The 18,747-nt window shown below is 28.7% G+C and overlaps 1 protein-coding gene across 50 annotated transcripts in view; it reads right to left on the bottom strand.

Annotated features, from left to right (window-relative positions):
• Positions 1 to 18,747, bottom strand: part of LOC108003484 (serine/threonine-protein kinase MARK2) — a 54,617-nt gene that overhangs the window by 4,242 nt on the left and 31,628 nt on the right. For 8 of the 50 annotated variants that reach the window (XM_062074778.1, XM_062074788.1, XM_062074795.1 and 5 more), the window contains 13 exons: positions 17,315 to 17,530; positions 16,848 to 17,226; positions 16,538 to 16,758; positions 16,351 to 16,462; positions 15,734 to 15,846; positions 15,409 to 15,625; positions 14,824 to 15,021; positions 13,862 to 14,063; positions 12,364 to 12,531; positions 10,665 to 10,785; positions 10,405 to 10,493; positions 3,206 to 3,247; positions 8 to 119 (listed from right to left, as the gene is read on the bottom strand). In XM_062074778.1, the coding sequence (XP_061930762.1) occupies positions 8 to 119; positions 3,206 to 3,247; positions 10,405 to 10,493; positions 10,665 to 10,785; positions 12,364 to 12,531; positions 13,862 to 14,063; positions 14,824 to 15,021; positions 15,409 to 15,625; positions 15,734 to 15,846; positions 16,351 to 16,462; positions 16,538 to 16,758; positions 16,848 to 17,226; positions 17,315 to 17,530 (2,190 nt within the window). Of the gene's footprint in view, positions 1 to 7; positions 120 to 3,205; positions 3,248 to 4,884; positions 8,620 to 10,404; positions 10,494 to 10,664; positions 10,786 to 12,363; positions 12,532 to 13,861; positions 14,064 to 14,823; positions 15,022 to 15,408; positions 15,626 to 15,733; positions 15,847 to 16,350; positions 16,463 to 16,537; positions 16,759 to 16,847; positions 17,227 to 17,314; positions 17,531 to 18,747 lie in introns of those variants that run through there. The other 42 variants (XM_062074802.1, XM_062074805.1, XM_062074797.1 and 39 more) reach the window with 18 other exon arrangements.

An 18,747-nucleotide genomic window follows, 5' to 3' on the forward strand; every position in this document is an offset into this window, starting at 1 on the left:
GTAATACCTTTCGAATTTCGGACATGATTTCATTTGGATCTCGACTACTCGTAGTTTTCATACTCCAAGTGAAACGTAGACTGCGTGGCTTAACTTGCTCATCGTTAGTTGTTGCACCACTGAAACAAAAATATATTTTAAATCTGTTCGTTGTAAGTTATGCATTCATATATAAATTTTTAAATGATTTAAATATATCGATCACTTTCATTATTGTCTGTATCCCTATACGGTCCTCTATAGTTTAAAGATATTTCAATTGAGTTGATAAATAATGTGCATTAAGATTTGGAAAATCGTTGAATAATTCGAGGAATACAACAAAAGATGTGACATGCAAATTATGTGCATACATGTATATCGGTACATTAATAAAAATAAAAATATTATCGAGAAAAATTCTATACATATAATAATATAAATTGTATGTAAATTGTATATAAGTTGTATTTAAAAATTCACAAAAGTTTTAAATTTTAAATAATAAATATCATAATTTTATAATATTTTCTTCTTTTTCTTGACTTTTTGGTTACTTTTTCTTTAATTTCATTTCATTTCATTTTATGAGTATGCATAATTTTATTATATTGAATTATTATATTGAATTCTTCGCTATCTATAAATTTGTTATACGCTTTTTTTCCTTATTTTTTTTTTTTTAGATGAATTCGTGCGATTATAAACAGATTCGTTTCCATTCAATGTGTAATGATTTAAAGAATTGGAGATAAATTGAAAAAGAGAGAAAGAAAGATAATTATTGGAAGATATTAAGATAGATAGATAAATTTATCGAAAAGGAGAAGATAAGGAAAAGAATAAGGAAAGTGTCAGAAAATGTGAATTAAAAATATTTTATCTTTATGTAACAAATTTTCAAATACGTACGTATTTGATTGTTCGGAATATTCTTATATGGATAATACTGTCCAACAAAAAAAAAAAGAATTTATTTTCTATTTTGCAATATTCATTGAATGATTCTTATAGAATCATTCACTTTAAACACAAATCTAGAAACTGAATTGTTCTATCATTTCCAATTTTCAAAAAATATATGATTTTTGACAAAAATATTAAAAATATCATAAAACTTAAAACTTCAAATTAGTTTAAAAAATAATAGAAAAGTTGAATATAATACTTAAATTATAATTATTTATAATTTTAAATAATAATAAATAAATATCAAAGTAAAAAAAAATGAATATTGTTTATTATTAGAAAAGTCTCGCGAGATAGTAGAAAAGCAAGAGATCTTTCGGTAAGATTAGTACTATCTATATCTACGTCTTGATGTTCTTGGAGATTAAACATTCAAAATTGTGAATAAAAAAATTTTGATGTACAAATAAGATATAATTATTTTCACTTATGAAATTATTTTAAAAATGAGTCATTTGTGAGAATTATTAAATTAAAATATTTTCGAAACTATTAATTATTTCAATATAATATTAATATATATATGTCTCATATGTATACATTACTATTTTTTTAATTATTGAAAATGCTTTTCTCTGTCATGTAACTATATTAATATAAATATCTATATTGATAAATAACAAATTAGAACAAAAAATGAAGTGTTCTTCTACCATTCTGATTTGTATTCCTTCTTTCTAGTGAACAGTTTTTAGATAGTTTTGATTTTTTATGAAATTATATTTATTTGATATAATTTTCTAATACAATATCAAATATATTTTATATACATTTTTGAAAAAAAAATGATTTAATCGGAAGAGTTTTTAATTATTGAATACGATAAAAAATAGTAATCGATAACATATTTTGCTATCATCACAATCATTACTTTGTTTATTTGTTAATTCCATAATTAACAAATTATAATTAACAATTAATAAAATTGTTGAATTGAGAACTTTCTACACGTAATTTAATTTAATTTTTTCTTATAACTTCTTATTGTTTAATTTTTAAATAATTCTCTAATAATTGACAAAAATCTAATATTTTTTAAAAATATATTTTTTTAATACTATTATTAAATTATAGAGAAAAAGCATTATAAAAAAATAAAAAAAATATAAAAAAAATTAAAATCAATATGAATCGTTATAATTTATTTTATTAAGTTAGAATTGAAGTAAATATTTAAAAACCAGCAAAGATAAAAATTTTTTAAAAGTTAAAGAATAGAAAATTAAAAAAAATTAAATATTATAAATTAAATATAAAAAGTAAATGTCCTATTGAATAATTTTATAGATATTAACTAAGCTTAGTTACGGCCCAAAGAATAATCGGATAATGACAAAATATCATGCACATGCTACCAATTACTATTTTTCAATTCCAATTCCCATTCGAATTAAAAAGTATTTTGATGTTTTTTTTCTTCAAAAATATATACAAAATTAGATATTGCGTATAAAATATATATCAAAAAAACATCATTTCATAAAAATGTAAAAATAATATATAAAAATTATTTATATTTACTTTTTTTAAACTTTGATGCTTATTTATAATTATTCAGAATTAATTTTTTTTTTAAATTCTGTGTTTTAAAATTAATTTAAAGCTTTTAATTTTCATTTAATAATTTTTAATAAAACTATTTTTCCGCGTTTTAAACAAAAAATTTTTTGAAACTTAAAGATGATAGAATAATTTGACTTTTAGAATCTCAAGGATGAAGAATCAAGGGTGAAGAATTTTATAAAGGTCTTTTAGTGGATTATTACAAAACAAAATTTATATTACAATATAATTATTAAATTAATTGATATTGTAATTATTACGCCTTACCTAAATTGTGCATTTATTTTGCATCGAAGACAAATGAACGATAATTAAATATATATCGATGTTCTTTGTATTCTTTAATATATGTCAAACATTGTTTTTCAAATTAGAAACATGTTGTTTTATAGAAGAAGACGCCAATTTATTCTATATATTATATTACAGAAATGACATGAATTTACGTTGTGATTAAGCTTCAATAAAAAATAACCTAAGCAAAAAAAAGAAAGAATCGAATAATTATAGTAACGAATGAAAAAGAAAAAAAAAAGAAAAAAAGGGAGAAAGAAAAAATCGAAAGCAATAAAAAGAAATAAAAAAAGAAAAAAAATAAAAACGTAAAAAAAAAAAAAATTAAGAACGTAAGAAAAGGATATAAAATGTGAAATAGATTGCGTGGATCATGGTATTATGGCATATAGCAACGTACCTCACTACTGGGTGCTTGGGAGGTACGGATGGGTCCATGGGGCTGAAATAACAAAACAAAGGTAGTTGCTAACAACACTAAATATGATAAATCATTAAATCAAATTTAGCCAAATTCAATTCATATGTTTAAGCACCACCATTCTATAATTATTGCACATCTATTGCGAAAAATTGATGTTGTCAGGAAAATGATGAATTGATATTAAAAAGTTGAAGATATAAAATCTTATTGAAACGATACTATTTAAATTTCAAAATTTATTATTATTATTTTTTTATATTTATTAATGAGTTTTAAAATACTATTATGTTAATTAATGAAAAATTGATGAAAAAATACGTCCATCTAATGCATATATTGTATGAAATAAATCAAATTGTACATAAGGTTTTAATAAAAAAGAATGTACAACGAATACACATTACTTTGAATAGAGGATTTAGAAATAAATTAATACAACATGTACAAGGCAATTTTAATACATTTATTAATACGAATTTATTACTATTATTGCTTCTTAAAATTATTTTAAATAATATCTTTATTCACTTTCTATCAGCTATTTACTGCCCTCCGTAATATAAAAATTAAAATAAACATCTTTAAAATAAATTCGTTAAGGTTTAATAATTAAATAATTAATTTCAAACATTCATTGATAGAAGAAAACAAAAAACAAAAAAAAAGGAAGAAAAAGAAAAAAAAGATTACAAAAAAAAATATTAAATGATTTTTTGAATATTTGGACGGGAATTGGAGTGCAGCAAAGAGCATTAATCATGTACAAATGTGCTATATTCATAAATTTTGTATATAAATATTGTTGATGTTACTTCTCCCTTTTTTTTATCATTTCATCTAATTTCATATTTATAATATTAGTATTGTAAAGGGCAACAAATTCGTGTTGCTTCAATTTTCATCTTTATTTTCATACACTATCAATTTGTTTTGTGGCCTCAGGAATGCGTTATTGATTTTTTTTTTCTTTCATAATACTTTACAGAAGTTTCATACATATGTTATATATGTTATATATGTTTCTATTTTGAAATAGAAATTTTAATAAAGCGGTATAATTACAAAAAAAAATTTGATTGATAATTGGAACTTAATAGATATAAGACTTAGAGAAATATTCATGGAAATAAAGAATTGAAACTATTAAAGTTACCCCAAGGCCACTTTTCGTTCCAATTTTTCACGTTCATTCCCCTTGCTTTCGCTCATTCTTTCATTTGTTCGCTCGATTGTTCATTCTCTCCATTTCATTTTACATCACATATTACAAATCATTATTTTAATATTTCTTTTTCTCTTTTTTCTATGCTATAATTACATTCTATAATTATATGATAATTGATTATTGAAATCATTCGGTATGTATATAATTACGCATATTGCGCGATCGAATTATGTTGAACTTGTATTAAATGCTTGAAAAACTAGTGCATCGTTTTGCATTCATCCTGCTATTTTTTTTTCTTTTTTCTTTTTCTATATTTTTGTTTTGTCTTTTTTTCTTTTCGTAATCAAAATATGCATGAAATGTATAATATCGAAAATAGGAAGGCACGTAGTTTCGATAATGATTTGGTTTACGCAGTACTTGAGATCATTTAATCGATTAAAAATGTCTAACAAAAATAGCGTTTGCATTTAGTACAAGTTACTGCTTATTTTTTTTTTTTTTTGCTCATGGATTTCTTACGTATTTTTTTGTATAAACTAAAAAATAAACAAATATTTAAGATAATCGAGCGTGATTAAAAAATAATTTCAATACTACGTGTACTACACAGCGTGACATTGTTCTATTGAAAAACATATTGAAAGAATATATAATTTTTTATTAATTCATGATTTCACTATCAAAAACAAATTATATCTATGTATTTCTATTTATTATAATAGGAATCATTCTAAAACAATTGTTATATAAAGATATTTCTAATCAAATTATTATTTTGTTTTTTAAAAATCTTTGATTTTTATATGATTTAACATTATTTTTAAAAAATTTTTTTGCTCTTTTTTCTTAATTTTAATATTGAGATCAATTTTTGGAACGATTTCGTATTATTGTAATTAAAGAATCAAAATTTATCGTTATCTTTCTTTCTTCTTTTTCCTCGTTTATTATTACTATTATCATTATTATTGTTATTCTTTATTGCTATTATTTTGGTTCTTGATAAATGAAATATTCAGTGATAAAGAAAAGAAAAATGTATATTCGTGTAACAAAAGTTTGCTATTCGTTCTACATAATTCAAATTCAAACTTTAGTTCAAAATCAAATTCTAAAAATACTAGAAGTTTGAATTTCGATGATAAATAAATGACAAACAATAGATGTTAAGTAAAGCATGCGAAGGAAAATATATATTGGAATGCCTTCGATATAAATATCGGGTTTCTCGATTCGATATCGAAGAAAATGCATCGCGTATAAGTGAATCGGGTCAATTAAATGAAATCAACAGCGCATTAAATAATATAAGTGTTAAGAAAAAACAAAAGATATCAATGTAAAAAAAGAAATATAAAATAATAAACGCAAAAGTTTTGTCAATCGATAAAGATGTATGACACGTCGAATATCGATTCTTTAAAAATTCGTCGCCGATTTCTAATGCGATGAATACGACGATTATAAAATGGTTTTGATTCTTCTTCCATTTTATGAAATACAGTTTATTTATATGTTATGAAGCTGTACAAAATACTTTGCCAATGCAAATACTGAAACTATAATTAAGAATAATATATTTACATAAATTACATACATATGTATATCGCAATATACATGTACATTTGTATAAAGAAATGCATTCTCGGTTAGACGAAAGAATCGATATGAGAACTTTTTTATAGATAGCGATTCTGTCGCGTTATCAAATATATTTGCATTTCACAATTAAATAATATTTTGATAAACGTAAATTTAAACATAATTCACGTTTATTTCTGATTACAAGAAGGAATATGTTGGATACCAACAGAAAGAAAGAAAAAAATAAGAAATGAAAAATGGAAAAGAAATGAGTAAAAATAAGTAGTAATGGTTTAATATTATGGAAATAATGCTAGTTGATTTTTTTTCATACTTGAAAGAATTATCGTTAAAAGATCAAATGAAAAAAAATTTGAAGATTTATCTAATAATAAAGTACCAAACAATATTATATTCAATAATGTAATTCTGTTCTTGAGAAAAACTTAGTAAATTTTTGGCTTAAAGTTACTGTTATCCAACATATTTTCTCGAGTTACGATTTAATCATTACTACAAAATTTTGATCATCATTTGTTTTTGATATAAGTTTTAAATAAAAATTATTACCACAGAAAGAGAGGAGGGAGGGAGGGGGGGAGGGGGAGAGAGAACGGAAGAAAAAGACAAAGAAAATGAAGAAGAAGAAGAAGAAGAAGAAGAAGAAGAAGAAGAAGAAGAAGAAGAAATGAATATATATATTATATAATGTAAAAAATCATGGTTAATTGATTATACTTTAACTACTGTGCCAGTAAAATATCTGTTTATTGTCATCGTTTGATATTCAGCGTGTGGCTCGCTTTTATTTCGGCTCAGGGGAAACAAGGCGAGACTTCAATCTTCACTTAGAAAACTTGTACTTGTCTATGTATGAATTCATATATACTTACTTTATTGTTATTATTATAAAAGGAATTATATAACAATTATATTAATTCAATTACACTTCCATAAGAATTAGATAACGGATATTAGATATTCGTATGTTTTGAGAAAATGATAATAAAATGTAAATAATGTTCACGCGAAGGATAACGATTAATGAATACTGTTGAATCATCTATAATATCGAATAAAAAAAAAAGGGATATAATATTCAATTAAAGATGGAAAATATAAGACAAATAACGATTATTATTTTGCAAAAGTCACGAGGTTAAACAGGGCAAAAATATGCCAAGACTGCCATATTTTTCTTCTATATGATTTACAATTACACCAAGAATTATTTTTACGAAGCGATCATGCGTGGAAGTCATATATCTTGTCCATGCGACTTTGGCACTATCGATGTATAGAAAATTACATTTGCACGAATATTATTCAACGAATATTCTGTTTTCATCACAACAATAACGGTAACGATAATGACAACGGTAACGATAATGATAACGATAACGATAACATTAATGGTAACAATAACGGTGTGCATATATATCGTGCGTCTTCAAATTACCTTACGCGAAACAGTCAATTTTATTTCTACCCCATTTTCCTCTCAATTATGAGCATTTCCCTTTTTTTCTCTATATTTTTCTTTTTCTTCTTCTTTCTCTTTCTTATCGATTTTTTAACAAATTAAAAATGACAGAAAGAGAGAAAGGAAACAAAAAGAGGAAGAAAACGGAGAGCAAACGAGGGGGAGGGGGATGAGGAGGGGGGGAGGGGGAGAAGGAGAAGGAAAGATAGACGGACGCACAAGCATATATATATATATATACCGCGAATACTTATGAGCTTTGAAACGCGTATGAAAACGAACAAATTCAAGTTTCTTTTAAAATTGTTCGAAAGGTGAAGAAATTAAATAATGTCGAAAAATATAATATAAATCGATTAATGATCGACGAATGGCCATCATTCGTTAAAATTATCCTAGAATATCGCGAGAAGAAGAAAGGAAAACGAAGTTGATGTATGTCACGATGGGTACACGTATAAAAATAGAAAGAGATTGGATATATATCTTTAAAAAATGATCGGCATAAGAGTGCACATTCACTGGCAGGTTATGTTAGGAAAGGCACGATTTTAAATGCTATATCTAGAAAGATAAGGCTGCGGCGACGGTGACGGCTGCTACAATTGGTAATAAGAATGTTGTGTACGATGTTATGATAATAATAATGGCGGCGATTGCAATAACTTGTTGAATCGTCGCGCGTCAGGAAGACACTTCGAAAAAGAATCGTTCCGAAGGATCATATTAAGATTACGCAAGGACAAACACGAGAATATTGCACTTCGTGTATCCTGATAGTAAAATGGTAAGAAACCTTTCCTTTAGATATGAGCAACAAGTTTCTGTTTCGTTCCCGAAAGCTTGACGATGCACCACAGAATAACGGAGTTATTCTTTCCCTTTCCTCCTCTTCTCTTTTCTTCTCTTTTCCTTTTTTTCTTTTTCTTTCAATCCAGTTTTATTTCGTTCATTTATTCAACATTTATTCCAATATCCATAGATCGTTGGCACGGATGATATTACCATTCTTCTAAGCAACACGCTAGATTCGCTGGATTTGCTGCTTTCGCGCAAATTTCTCTTGTATTTATTGGTCATTAAGTCATTTTGCGCATCTTTATGGCCATCATTTGAAGTTCGAGCGATGCCAAGTTTTAATCGGTTCATGTCCTGTAGCATAGAATACCGGTATAGATTAATCCAAGTGAGAAGAACGATGCATCAATGGCTATGCTGAGTCGGCAAATCGGACAATTTTCGGATTGATCGAACAGTTGTGTCTATAGTACGTATTGACGATGCGTACAGTGACCATATCGTGAAAGTAGAAAAGATGCTGACGGTGAGACGAATAAGCTGGATTGCTCTCGTTATTCTGTGGCCTTGCATCCTTGCTTTCAACCGTTTTATCGCGTATATTTTATTCCTCTACTCTATTCTATTCTACGCGTTCATTATAACACATTATGTCACTTTTTTTTGGATTAATGATTATCTTTTCTATGTGATAAACTCAAAGTCCCATATGTATATAAAGTATAGGTAAAGTACTAAGTCAAGGATATGCCTCGCTATATACAGTCGAGTCAAGAAGGGATGCACAATGAGTATGCGAGGTAGCCTGAACTTGAGCTGGCCAAGCGGTATTATTTTCACCGATGAATTTTTAGGGTTATTTTATAAATGAGAACATTCAAACATTAAATAGGTACGATAACGGTGCATTCGTCGTGAAGGGCACAGAACGGACGATTATATTCGGTATATTTGTTATTTAGATTTTCCTCCAATAATTAATTGCATTCTTACAGGAAAACAAAACAGGAATCGAAATAAAAGAGATGAATAAAAAGAGATGAGAAACAGAGCAAAACTGGAGAAGGATATAGATATAGATAGATAAATAGATAGATAGATAGATAAATAGATAGATAGATGGATAAATATCGATAGACGGAGAAAGAAAAAAAAAAAATACATATGTATATGTAACGTTCGGTCAACGGAAAGTCCAACTAAAAGGTGCTACTATAGAAACCTGAGAAGCAATTTATGGGACAAAGAAACGGCAAAAACGGCGTAGAAATAAATGCAACTACGAGAAGTATTGTGAATAAGCTACGTTTTTCGTGGCTTTCACTGATAATGGTCGCTGCTCGCTCATCGGACTGCTATATATCGTTTTTGCAGTATATTACGTATAGTTGTATAGAGAGAAATATTACGTTAAATAGGATACAGAAATGTTTAACGTATCGATATAAAATTTTTAGAATTACATAGTCATTGTGCATCCTTAAGACAAAAATGTCATATCACATGCAAAACGATAGGTTCGACTCGTTTGCGATATAAATATAAATACAATAAATATCATTTTATAAAATTATTTTCTACACATGCATTGAAGATCTATTGCAAAAACTGTCATATCTTTGCGATAGATTTTTTTTTATCTTATATATATATATATATATATATGTATGTATGTAAATATATATAGATATATATATATATATCTATGTCAAATAATCAACTGCATCAATGAAATGATTTAAATATATTTTGTGAATTAGAATCGAACTTATCGTACCACTTAATCTTTTTATCTCTTTCTTTTTCTTTTTCTTCTTCCGCTTTCGTTTCTTTCTCTTTTCCTTTTTTTTTATTCTTTGCAGAAAGGAAATTTTCAAATTGGTATCTCGTCGTTCTTTCGATACAATTGAGTATTAACATTTTCGAAAAAAATTTTAAATCATCGTTTATAATAAAAGATTGATCGATTGTCGTCCTTCAAAAGATTATTAAGATTAAATATTTGATCGAAATTTGATTATAAGACATGTATCTGGACGAACGGTGGTACTTTACAGTGGTACATGTACTAGCATGCTGTCGAATGTGAGAAACCGTTTCTTCAATATATAACGGATGTAACGAATCGAGAAAACTTACCGTTTGGAGAATCTTGAGGACAATTTGGAGAAAAAGGACGGTCTCGCTAGTGGACTAATTGCATTCGTGTCCTGTGTATGCGTGTGACCCTAAAAAATTTGCGGAATACAATATTATAATGAAAAATCACATGTTAAACAAATAAAGTTAAATTATAATAAATTATGAGGATATTGATATACACATTATCAAACATTTTTTTTAGATAATTTTATGATGAGATTATAAATAATATTATGAAAAAATTATGACTTACAAACCTGAGTATGATTTCGCTGAGCTCTATTCTGACCAGAATGAAACGTACTACGGCTTGGAACATTTCGAGGAAATGCTGGTGTTGTAGGTGTTGCCAGTCTATTACTTGGAGACACACCCAAACTGATTGAAAATAAAAATTTTTTTAGTGTTGTATTAAAACTATTATACTTATACTTATTAGTGCATTTATACTTATAATATATTTACGAATATATGGATACATATAAACATAATTCATATTTGCTTTGCCCATACATTCTTGTTAAGAATTTGTGCACAAAAAAATTTTTCATTTTCGTTTTGTACATCATCCTTCGTTATAAAAGAAGCAAAAGATAGGTTATAAAAAAATAAAATTAAGACGTAAAGTAAAACGTTTATTTTCCACAGGAATTCTTCTGTTCAAGTTCAAGGAATAATTATAAGAATAGATAATGCATAAGCCATCTTTCTATGTCTTGCAAAACAAGCTTCGATAGAATGAGCTAAGGAAGCATAATTTTAAACAAATTAGTTTAATTTGGCTAATGAGAGTTAAATGATATTAAATATAGAATGTACCGAAACTGAAACAGTTTACATTTATTTGCGTATGTTTCGATAAGACGTACGATTATTTTTTGTTCTATCTGGATTAAATTTATCATATAATACGTAATTTCATCAACATATACATATATATACACATATATATATATGATGAAATTCATAGAAAAAAAAGAATAAATTTATTTAAAGATTAAGTATCAATATACGTGTACAAGATATCAAAAATTTCATTTAAAATTATATCTAATCGATAGAAGGATACCGATACCATGATTGTATCTAGACACTCAACGAAATTATTCCTTTCGTTAACTTCTTTGCTATTGATCTTAATCAATATGAAATAAGTATACGCAAATTGGTATACTGATAAAATAAAATGAGATGTTAAACTGCTTCATATGTAATGTACATATTATGGTTTCCTGTTAATTGTACGAAAGACAAGAAAGAATGTAGAATGGTGTTTGCCTGTTCGTGTGTGAACACAGTGATAATTATAGCGGAAAAATATGTGCTAAAAATGAAGGAATTGGGAAATAAATGAGATGAAGGTGACCAAAACCAATGATCGGAATAGAAATATACTATGATATTCATGCAAATTGGAAATAAAAATTAGAGAAAACGAAAGAGATTATGAATAAATGACCAAAAACTATCCTAGAGAACCTACAAAGATTACTTGCGTCATGAATATTGTATAACGTTTACACAAATATCATGTTTCATGTTTATTATTGCGTTTCATTTCGAAATCAATTCTAGTCATCCTAAGAAAGTTAGTGGCCCAAAAGAGAGAAGAAAATAAATAAATGAATGAAAAAGATATATATTTGAAAATCTCTTGCAATACAAACTGCACCAATAGTCTAGCGTAGAATTCTACCGAGCATTCATATCGTTATAATCAGCGCGAATGAATTTTCCATACGAGTTGAAAAAATTTAAAAATCAATCTTTAAAGGCGTTCTCGACCGAATTCTTTTTATGGAGTATAATCATTTCAAATATTTATATTTTTCTATCCTATCCACCAAGATTTGATAATCGGATTATTATCGGTAGAACGCACGTTAGACTTTTGTCACATATCTAATAGAGGATTGTATAATAGAGGTTGGCTGATAAGGCGTTGAGGATCTGTACCTCTGTCTAAGAGGGTCAGCAGTGGCGAGTAAGGAGTTGTGGGCGTTGCGTGGTTGAGGGTCCAGTAGTGAATGGTCGCTGGGAGCTACGCCACTTGAGGAACGGTGACCTGCACTGATGCTCGCAGACTTGGTGTGACCCCGTGTTGGTCTAGTGCCCTCGCCAAGGCTGTGTACAAAACTAATCAGCAAACTGCCCGGCCCTACTTTTAAATAGTTCCTATACTTATTCTCATAAATCATCTTTATTTTTTCCTCTCGTATTTTTTATTCTTCAATTCATTTTTTTCTTTTTATTTTTACTATTTAAAAAATTTAATTTTATCATTGAAATTTTAAATGTCTTTGTATATAATTTCTTTGTGACGCTTCTTCACTATTCCGATATTTTCGAGGGATAGAACGTGGTAGAAAGGATAGGAGAACCGAAGGCGAATCATATACGAAAATCAACGAATCAACTGATACCGAATATTGTTGTTGATTCGCGAATTTAACCATCTAATTGTATTATAGTAAGTACAATTAGCAAGACGCAATGAAATTTATTGAACACTAATGGAATGTTGTACTATGTAATGTAATGGTTGTATTATGAATACGATAGGATAGGTTAAGGTAAACGGATGATAAATGAAAATTCTAACTCGCATGGCTAATATTTTTAGCACGCGACAAGTTCTACGATGAGGGACATAGAATTGTGATGCTAAACATAAATAAATAGTGGACATATGTATGATGATGTTAATGACTGTTTTATACACACACACGCTGGTAATTCCAGTCATACATTGGTAAAATATAATAGAGTAAAGAAACATGTGAATGTAACTGTGATTCAGTATCATTTTAGCAAGCATTTGTATATGTATATACGTTTATTTATAGATCATCTGTTTCAGTAGATCTGTCAAGCCATAAAGAAAGTGATCTGCAATGAACGATTGGCAGGCAGCAGCCAACATGCTAGAGCAACGCAACAAACAAAGAAACTCCCTGGGGCTTATCATGACAGATTTTTGTTATATCAAATGATTGTCATTTGTTATAAAAATGATTTTTTCTATATGATTTATTAAAATAAAAATCAATCACCTATGGTTAGTAAACGGTACAACGAAAAGTATTATTTAGTTAATAACGAAACGCCATAACGTATAAGTGATTCCAAGTCGCGCATATTCATGCGCACATTAAAGAAAGTTCATTCATTCGATTAGTGCAGATACTGGATTGTATAATTCATTGAGATTATTTCGAATTTCTTTTAGATTATTTCGAAAACATTCGTAAACATTAAAAAATAAATTTCATATTGTTCTTATACATCATGAAGATAGAGTAAAGTTGCTATAAATCATCACACAGATCCAGTCTCTATGCTACGTTAAGAGAAATTTTCTTTTATTCCTTAATTTATCACAGGAAAAAAAGAAAAAAACTATTTAAATAAAACTATTTGATATACGATGTAAAATAATTAGATAGCACTATACCTGGGTGTATCGTTGGTTCTTTCGGTAGATGAAGAGGACGTTTTCGCTTGATCATAAGAGATGGTACTACGTCGACCAACAGAACCAGGGGCAGGTGAAGTAAGAGGCCGACCACTACCTACCCCTGCATTCATTGTGTTGCTCTTTCCTGCCCATGCTCTACCACCGGGACTTGTACCCACGCCTAGAATGAACATTGTCACTGCAAGCCTCATTAGATATAGTTCAACACAAAACAAAGCAGCGTACTTTACTTATACTATAACAAGCATAGCAACGAGTACAAATAAAAAAAAAATAATGTGTATGTGTATCGTATATAAAATAATAAAACGCGTAAAGATTATATATAACGTCTCATCTGCTTTCATCCATAAAAGAAATTGGGATTTTCTTTGCAAGGATTAAAAAGACACAAATGCGACGTTGAAATTATATACATCTACAATCATAATTTTTTAACTCTAGATTATTGATAGTAGTGCGTAATGATATCATGAGTGTAAATGAATAAACTATTATCGTTGTCTATAGATACTTGCGATAGATTGTGCATCTTTCCATTTTTCGTCGGTTCGTTCATTAGAAAAAATATAATCATTATTGATATATGATTTCAAAATTACATTAATCTAGAGTTAAATTTATTAATATTCATGCGTTCTTATTATGTCTTACAAATATCTTACAAATTAAGATTATATTTATGTAATGTAATATGAAAAAATTGGTATAAAAATAAAAAGTAAAAAGAATGAAAAAAAGAAATCATATAAAGTATATGAATCTCAACTAAAACTTTGATAGATTAGAATTACAAATTATGACAATCTTATTTAAAGCAGATATACTTTAGCTAAAGCTTTGCACAAGTACAACGTCGCAAAAAAACAATTAGACAAATATAAGTTGAATTACGAAAAAAAAAAAAAAAAAATTACAAGATGACGAAAAAAACTCACTAGTATCTAATTGGCCAGGACTGTTTTTAGGAGCCGAAGGTCGGCTCGCAGAAACGCGAGCAGTATTCTCTTTGATCGTGGCCGCATCCACAGTATTTTGTCTCTTAAAATTACTACCAGTGTTTCCAGTTACAGTTCCACCAGTCGTAGGAGTTGCGTGATTATGGTTCGTTGCATTTCCTGGGCTCGGCGCTGCTCCTAACAAAATAAATATTATTTACGAATAGAATAAAATTTGTGTATGATGATATGAGCTTGATCGATGTTAATCATTTTTTTTTTATGAAAATCCTTGTAAATCCTTTAACATAGAGAACATTGAAAATTGGGAAAATTTCTTGCTGAAACACAGACCGACTTAATGTCATGCAAATTCATTGCAATGCTAATAAAATAAAAAATTGATAAATTTAGTCTTTATATATATATTATTTAATAAGTTTCGTGTTAATTTGATTAGGTTAACATGTACATTTAATCCGGACAATTGCTAATAACTGTAATAATAAGTTTACAAATATAATTTGAATTCAATTATGGTTCAAAATCTTTGATAAATAGATGAATAATACAATTTTTACTTACGAAGCGTTTCGAGACCGGATGAAACTCGTCTACTCGGTTTTGGATTGCTAGCAGAGATACTTCTATGAACACCTCTATGCGACGGACTCTGCACAGCACCACCAGTACCTCCTCCACTTCCTCCTCCACCACCACTTCCACCACCACCTGAACCAGCTTGCGGTGGAATGTTGCGCAATGACAACGAACTGCCTGATCGCGAGCCATCTGATTCAGGCTACGAAATGAAAGAATTATTAATTTATATCTATATCATTGGTCACGTTAATCATATATTATACACAACAATTCTCCATGTAAATCACCAAATCTTTCTGCTACTCACATCAGTTGTCTTTCTTCCTAAGAGTAAATAGGTGGCGAATACGTCATCGTACTTTGCTTGTCCTAAGGAATCTTCTATTTCACTTCTTGTATATCCCATACTAGCCAGGGCCTCTAAAACAAACAGGTGTAACGGCATAGTCACAACCACTAAAAATACTAAAACGACAGAAATGAATCCAGAAGACCTATTTATATTCATATTCATTAATGCAAAAGAAACATTTCTAAAAGAAGCCCAATGCTTTTGCTATACAAAAAGTGCAATTACATACTTTTTTTACTACTAATGCTCTATAATTATTATTCTCATTATTATTATTGCTACTACAATTGTGCATTATTCAATTCAGAGATTGAAACGATTGTTAAATCGTAGAGAGTAAGATGGTATAAGTATACAGGAAAAATCGTTTAGTTACAACCAATTAAGTTGATTTAAGTAAAAATCGTATGTCATTCATGAAAATATACATCACAGGTTCGAACATGTATAATTTTTACGTATAATGCGACGCGAAGCAATATAACTTGCAATATAAAATGATAATAGGATCAAGCCATGCATTTTTATATTTTATATAGAAACAATAAAAGTAGTAAGTGTTATGTACATACTGGCAGACTCACCTATCCTCTTGTGGTCTTTATAATCAGGTTCAGGTTCTAAGTACGGTTTCAATTCGTCGTCATCATATCCCATGTTCATCCATTTGTCCTTCATAATAGTCTAGAAGCAATAAAAACGGAATAGAATGAATGTATATAGTACATTTTCAAAGATATTATACGTTTGAACATATACCTCTAAGGATGCCCGTTTTGTCGGGTTAAGCACCAGAAACTTTTTCAAAAGATTTTCACAATCCGTGGACATGTAAAATGGAATTCGATATTTTCCTCGTAATACTCGTTCCCTCAATTCTCTCAGTGTCGAACCGTCGAAGGGCAGTGATCCAGACACTAAAGTGTATAATATTACTCCCAACGACCACACATCTACTTCGGGTCCATCGTACTTTTTACCTAAAAGCATCATTGATGTTATTATATTTTTTCAAATCTCGAAACATATTGATTCTAAAAATAAAGACAATTAATTTATGAATATTTACCTTGAAAAAGTTCAGGTGCTGCATAAGGAGGTGATCCGCAGAAAGTATCCAACTTGTTGCCTGGTGTGAATTCATTGCTGAAACCAAAATCGGCGATTTTGATGTTCATCTCGCTATCGAGTAGTAAATTTTCAGCCTTTAAATCCCTATGGATGATCTTTTTTTGATGGCAGTATTGCACAGCAGAGACAATTTGCCGGAACTTCGCTCTAGCCTCCTTTTCTTTCATTCGACCATGTAGGACCAAATAGTCAAAAACTTCGCCACCACTGGCGTATTCCATTACCAGGTACAATGTTTTCTCAGTCTCGATCACTTGGAAAAGTTTCACTATATTCGGATGATCGAGCATCTTCATTATTCTTACTTCTCGGAACAACTGAAATAACACGTAACATTGTTCATATCAAAACAAAATAACATTTTATTCGATGAATAAATAATACATAATCCAATTCATCTCTTACTTTTTGAAGGCTACCGGGATTTAGTTGAGTCTTGTCAATAATTTTGATAGCCACTTCTTTTCCGGTAGGTACATGTTTGGCAAGTTTTACCTTGGCAAAATTACCTTTGCCAATCGTTTTAAGTAATTTGTACTTGCCGATGTGGGGTTCCTCCGAGGTTCGACTTCGAGAAGAGAGTCGACCACCGCTACTCGACACTCCCACGCCATCCCCTGTCTGTAATAAATGTAAATAATTTCTAATTAGTAAAATCTAGAATATCTACATGGAATAATGATCTTCGCGCGGCGTTACAGCTGCAGCGACAACTAAATCTTATCAATGGCCAATTTAATATGTTTCGATCGATTGTTTGCAATCAAATACTAATCTGAACTGATTCTTTGAAATTTTACTTAACTCCACTCGATTTTATACAATTACGGATTTTATTACGTTGAACGTCACGCGCTTAATTGACCTTTTATATTTTCAAACTTTTATCGATAGAGTTAAATTTGAAATTGAATTTTAAACATCATTAAAAATTGAAAAAATATTTGAAAAATTATTAATTTCGATTACAATTATCTCTCTAAGGTCAGTTACCCGCGTATGGCCACGAGTGACCATTTTGCAAGAGGAGGCTGCAGCAACTTTTGAGGCCGCCAGTTTGATTGGTTTTTCCTCGTTGTCTTGAAAGATAAAAAAACCGACTTGCAATCGAGACGAGAAAATTGAAGAGTGTTAATCACTTTCTGTATCCGTAATAATTATGGTATTATATGATAAACTTAAACTGATTATTTGTAACACTGTTTCACTTAATGAAAATAAGCGACTGTTCGATTCTATTTTAAAGATTAGCAAAAAAATATTTTAACGATTGGAACACCCAAACGAGAAATTCTCGTCTTCCTATCAGTTTTCTTTCCTAATTAATAATTTTCACGCGGCATACACTGAATTTTGATCACTTCAGATGACACATACATACACGCACATATGAAATATCGCGGAAGAAAGATAAATATCGCGGTAAGTGGTAACATAAAATATATGATTTTTCGTCAAGTATATACTCTCTCTTATAATTGGTATAATCAGGTACAAGGATATTTTTCTTTTTGGTCGATATATATATATATAATATGTGTGTGTGTATATATATATATATATATTACTCGGCTTTTTTATCGACTCGTCAAGGATAATCAAAAATTTGTTCCCGAAACAATATATATAGCATTGATGCTTAAATGAAAATAAGAAAAGAAGGAGGGGAAAAAATTCGACTAATTAGTGTCCGCAATCATACAATTATATGCATTCAAAATGAAATAAAACTTATTTTCTTTCATATACGTTTGAAACAGATAGATGTTGAAACCTTGTAGAATATTAATTACAAAAAAGAAGCAGAGCCATAATATTTACATTGTTTATTGTATTAA

Source organism: Apis cerana, linkage group LG1 (assembly GCF_029169275.1).
Source record: "Apis cerana isolate GH-2021 linkage group LG1, AcerK_1.0, whole genome shotgun sequence".
In the NCBI taxonomy this organism is placed as follows: Eukaryota; Metazoa; Arthropoda; class Insecta; order Hymenoptera; family Apidae; genus Apis; species Apis cerana.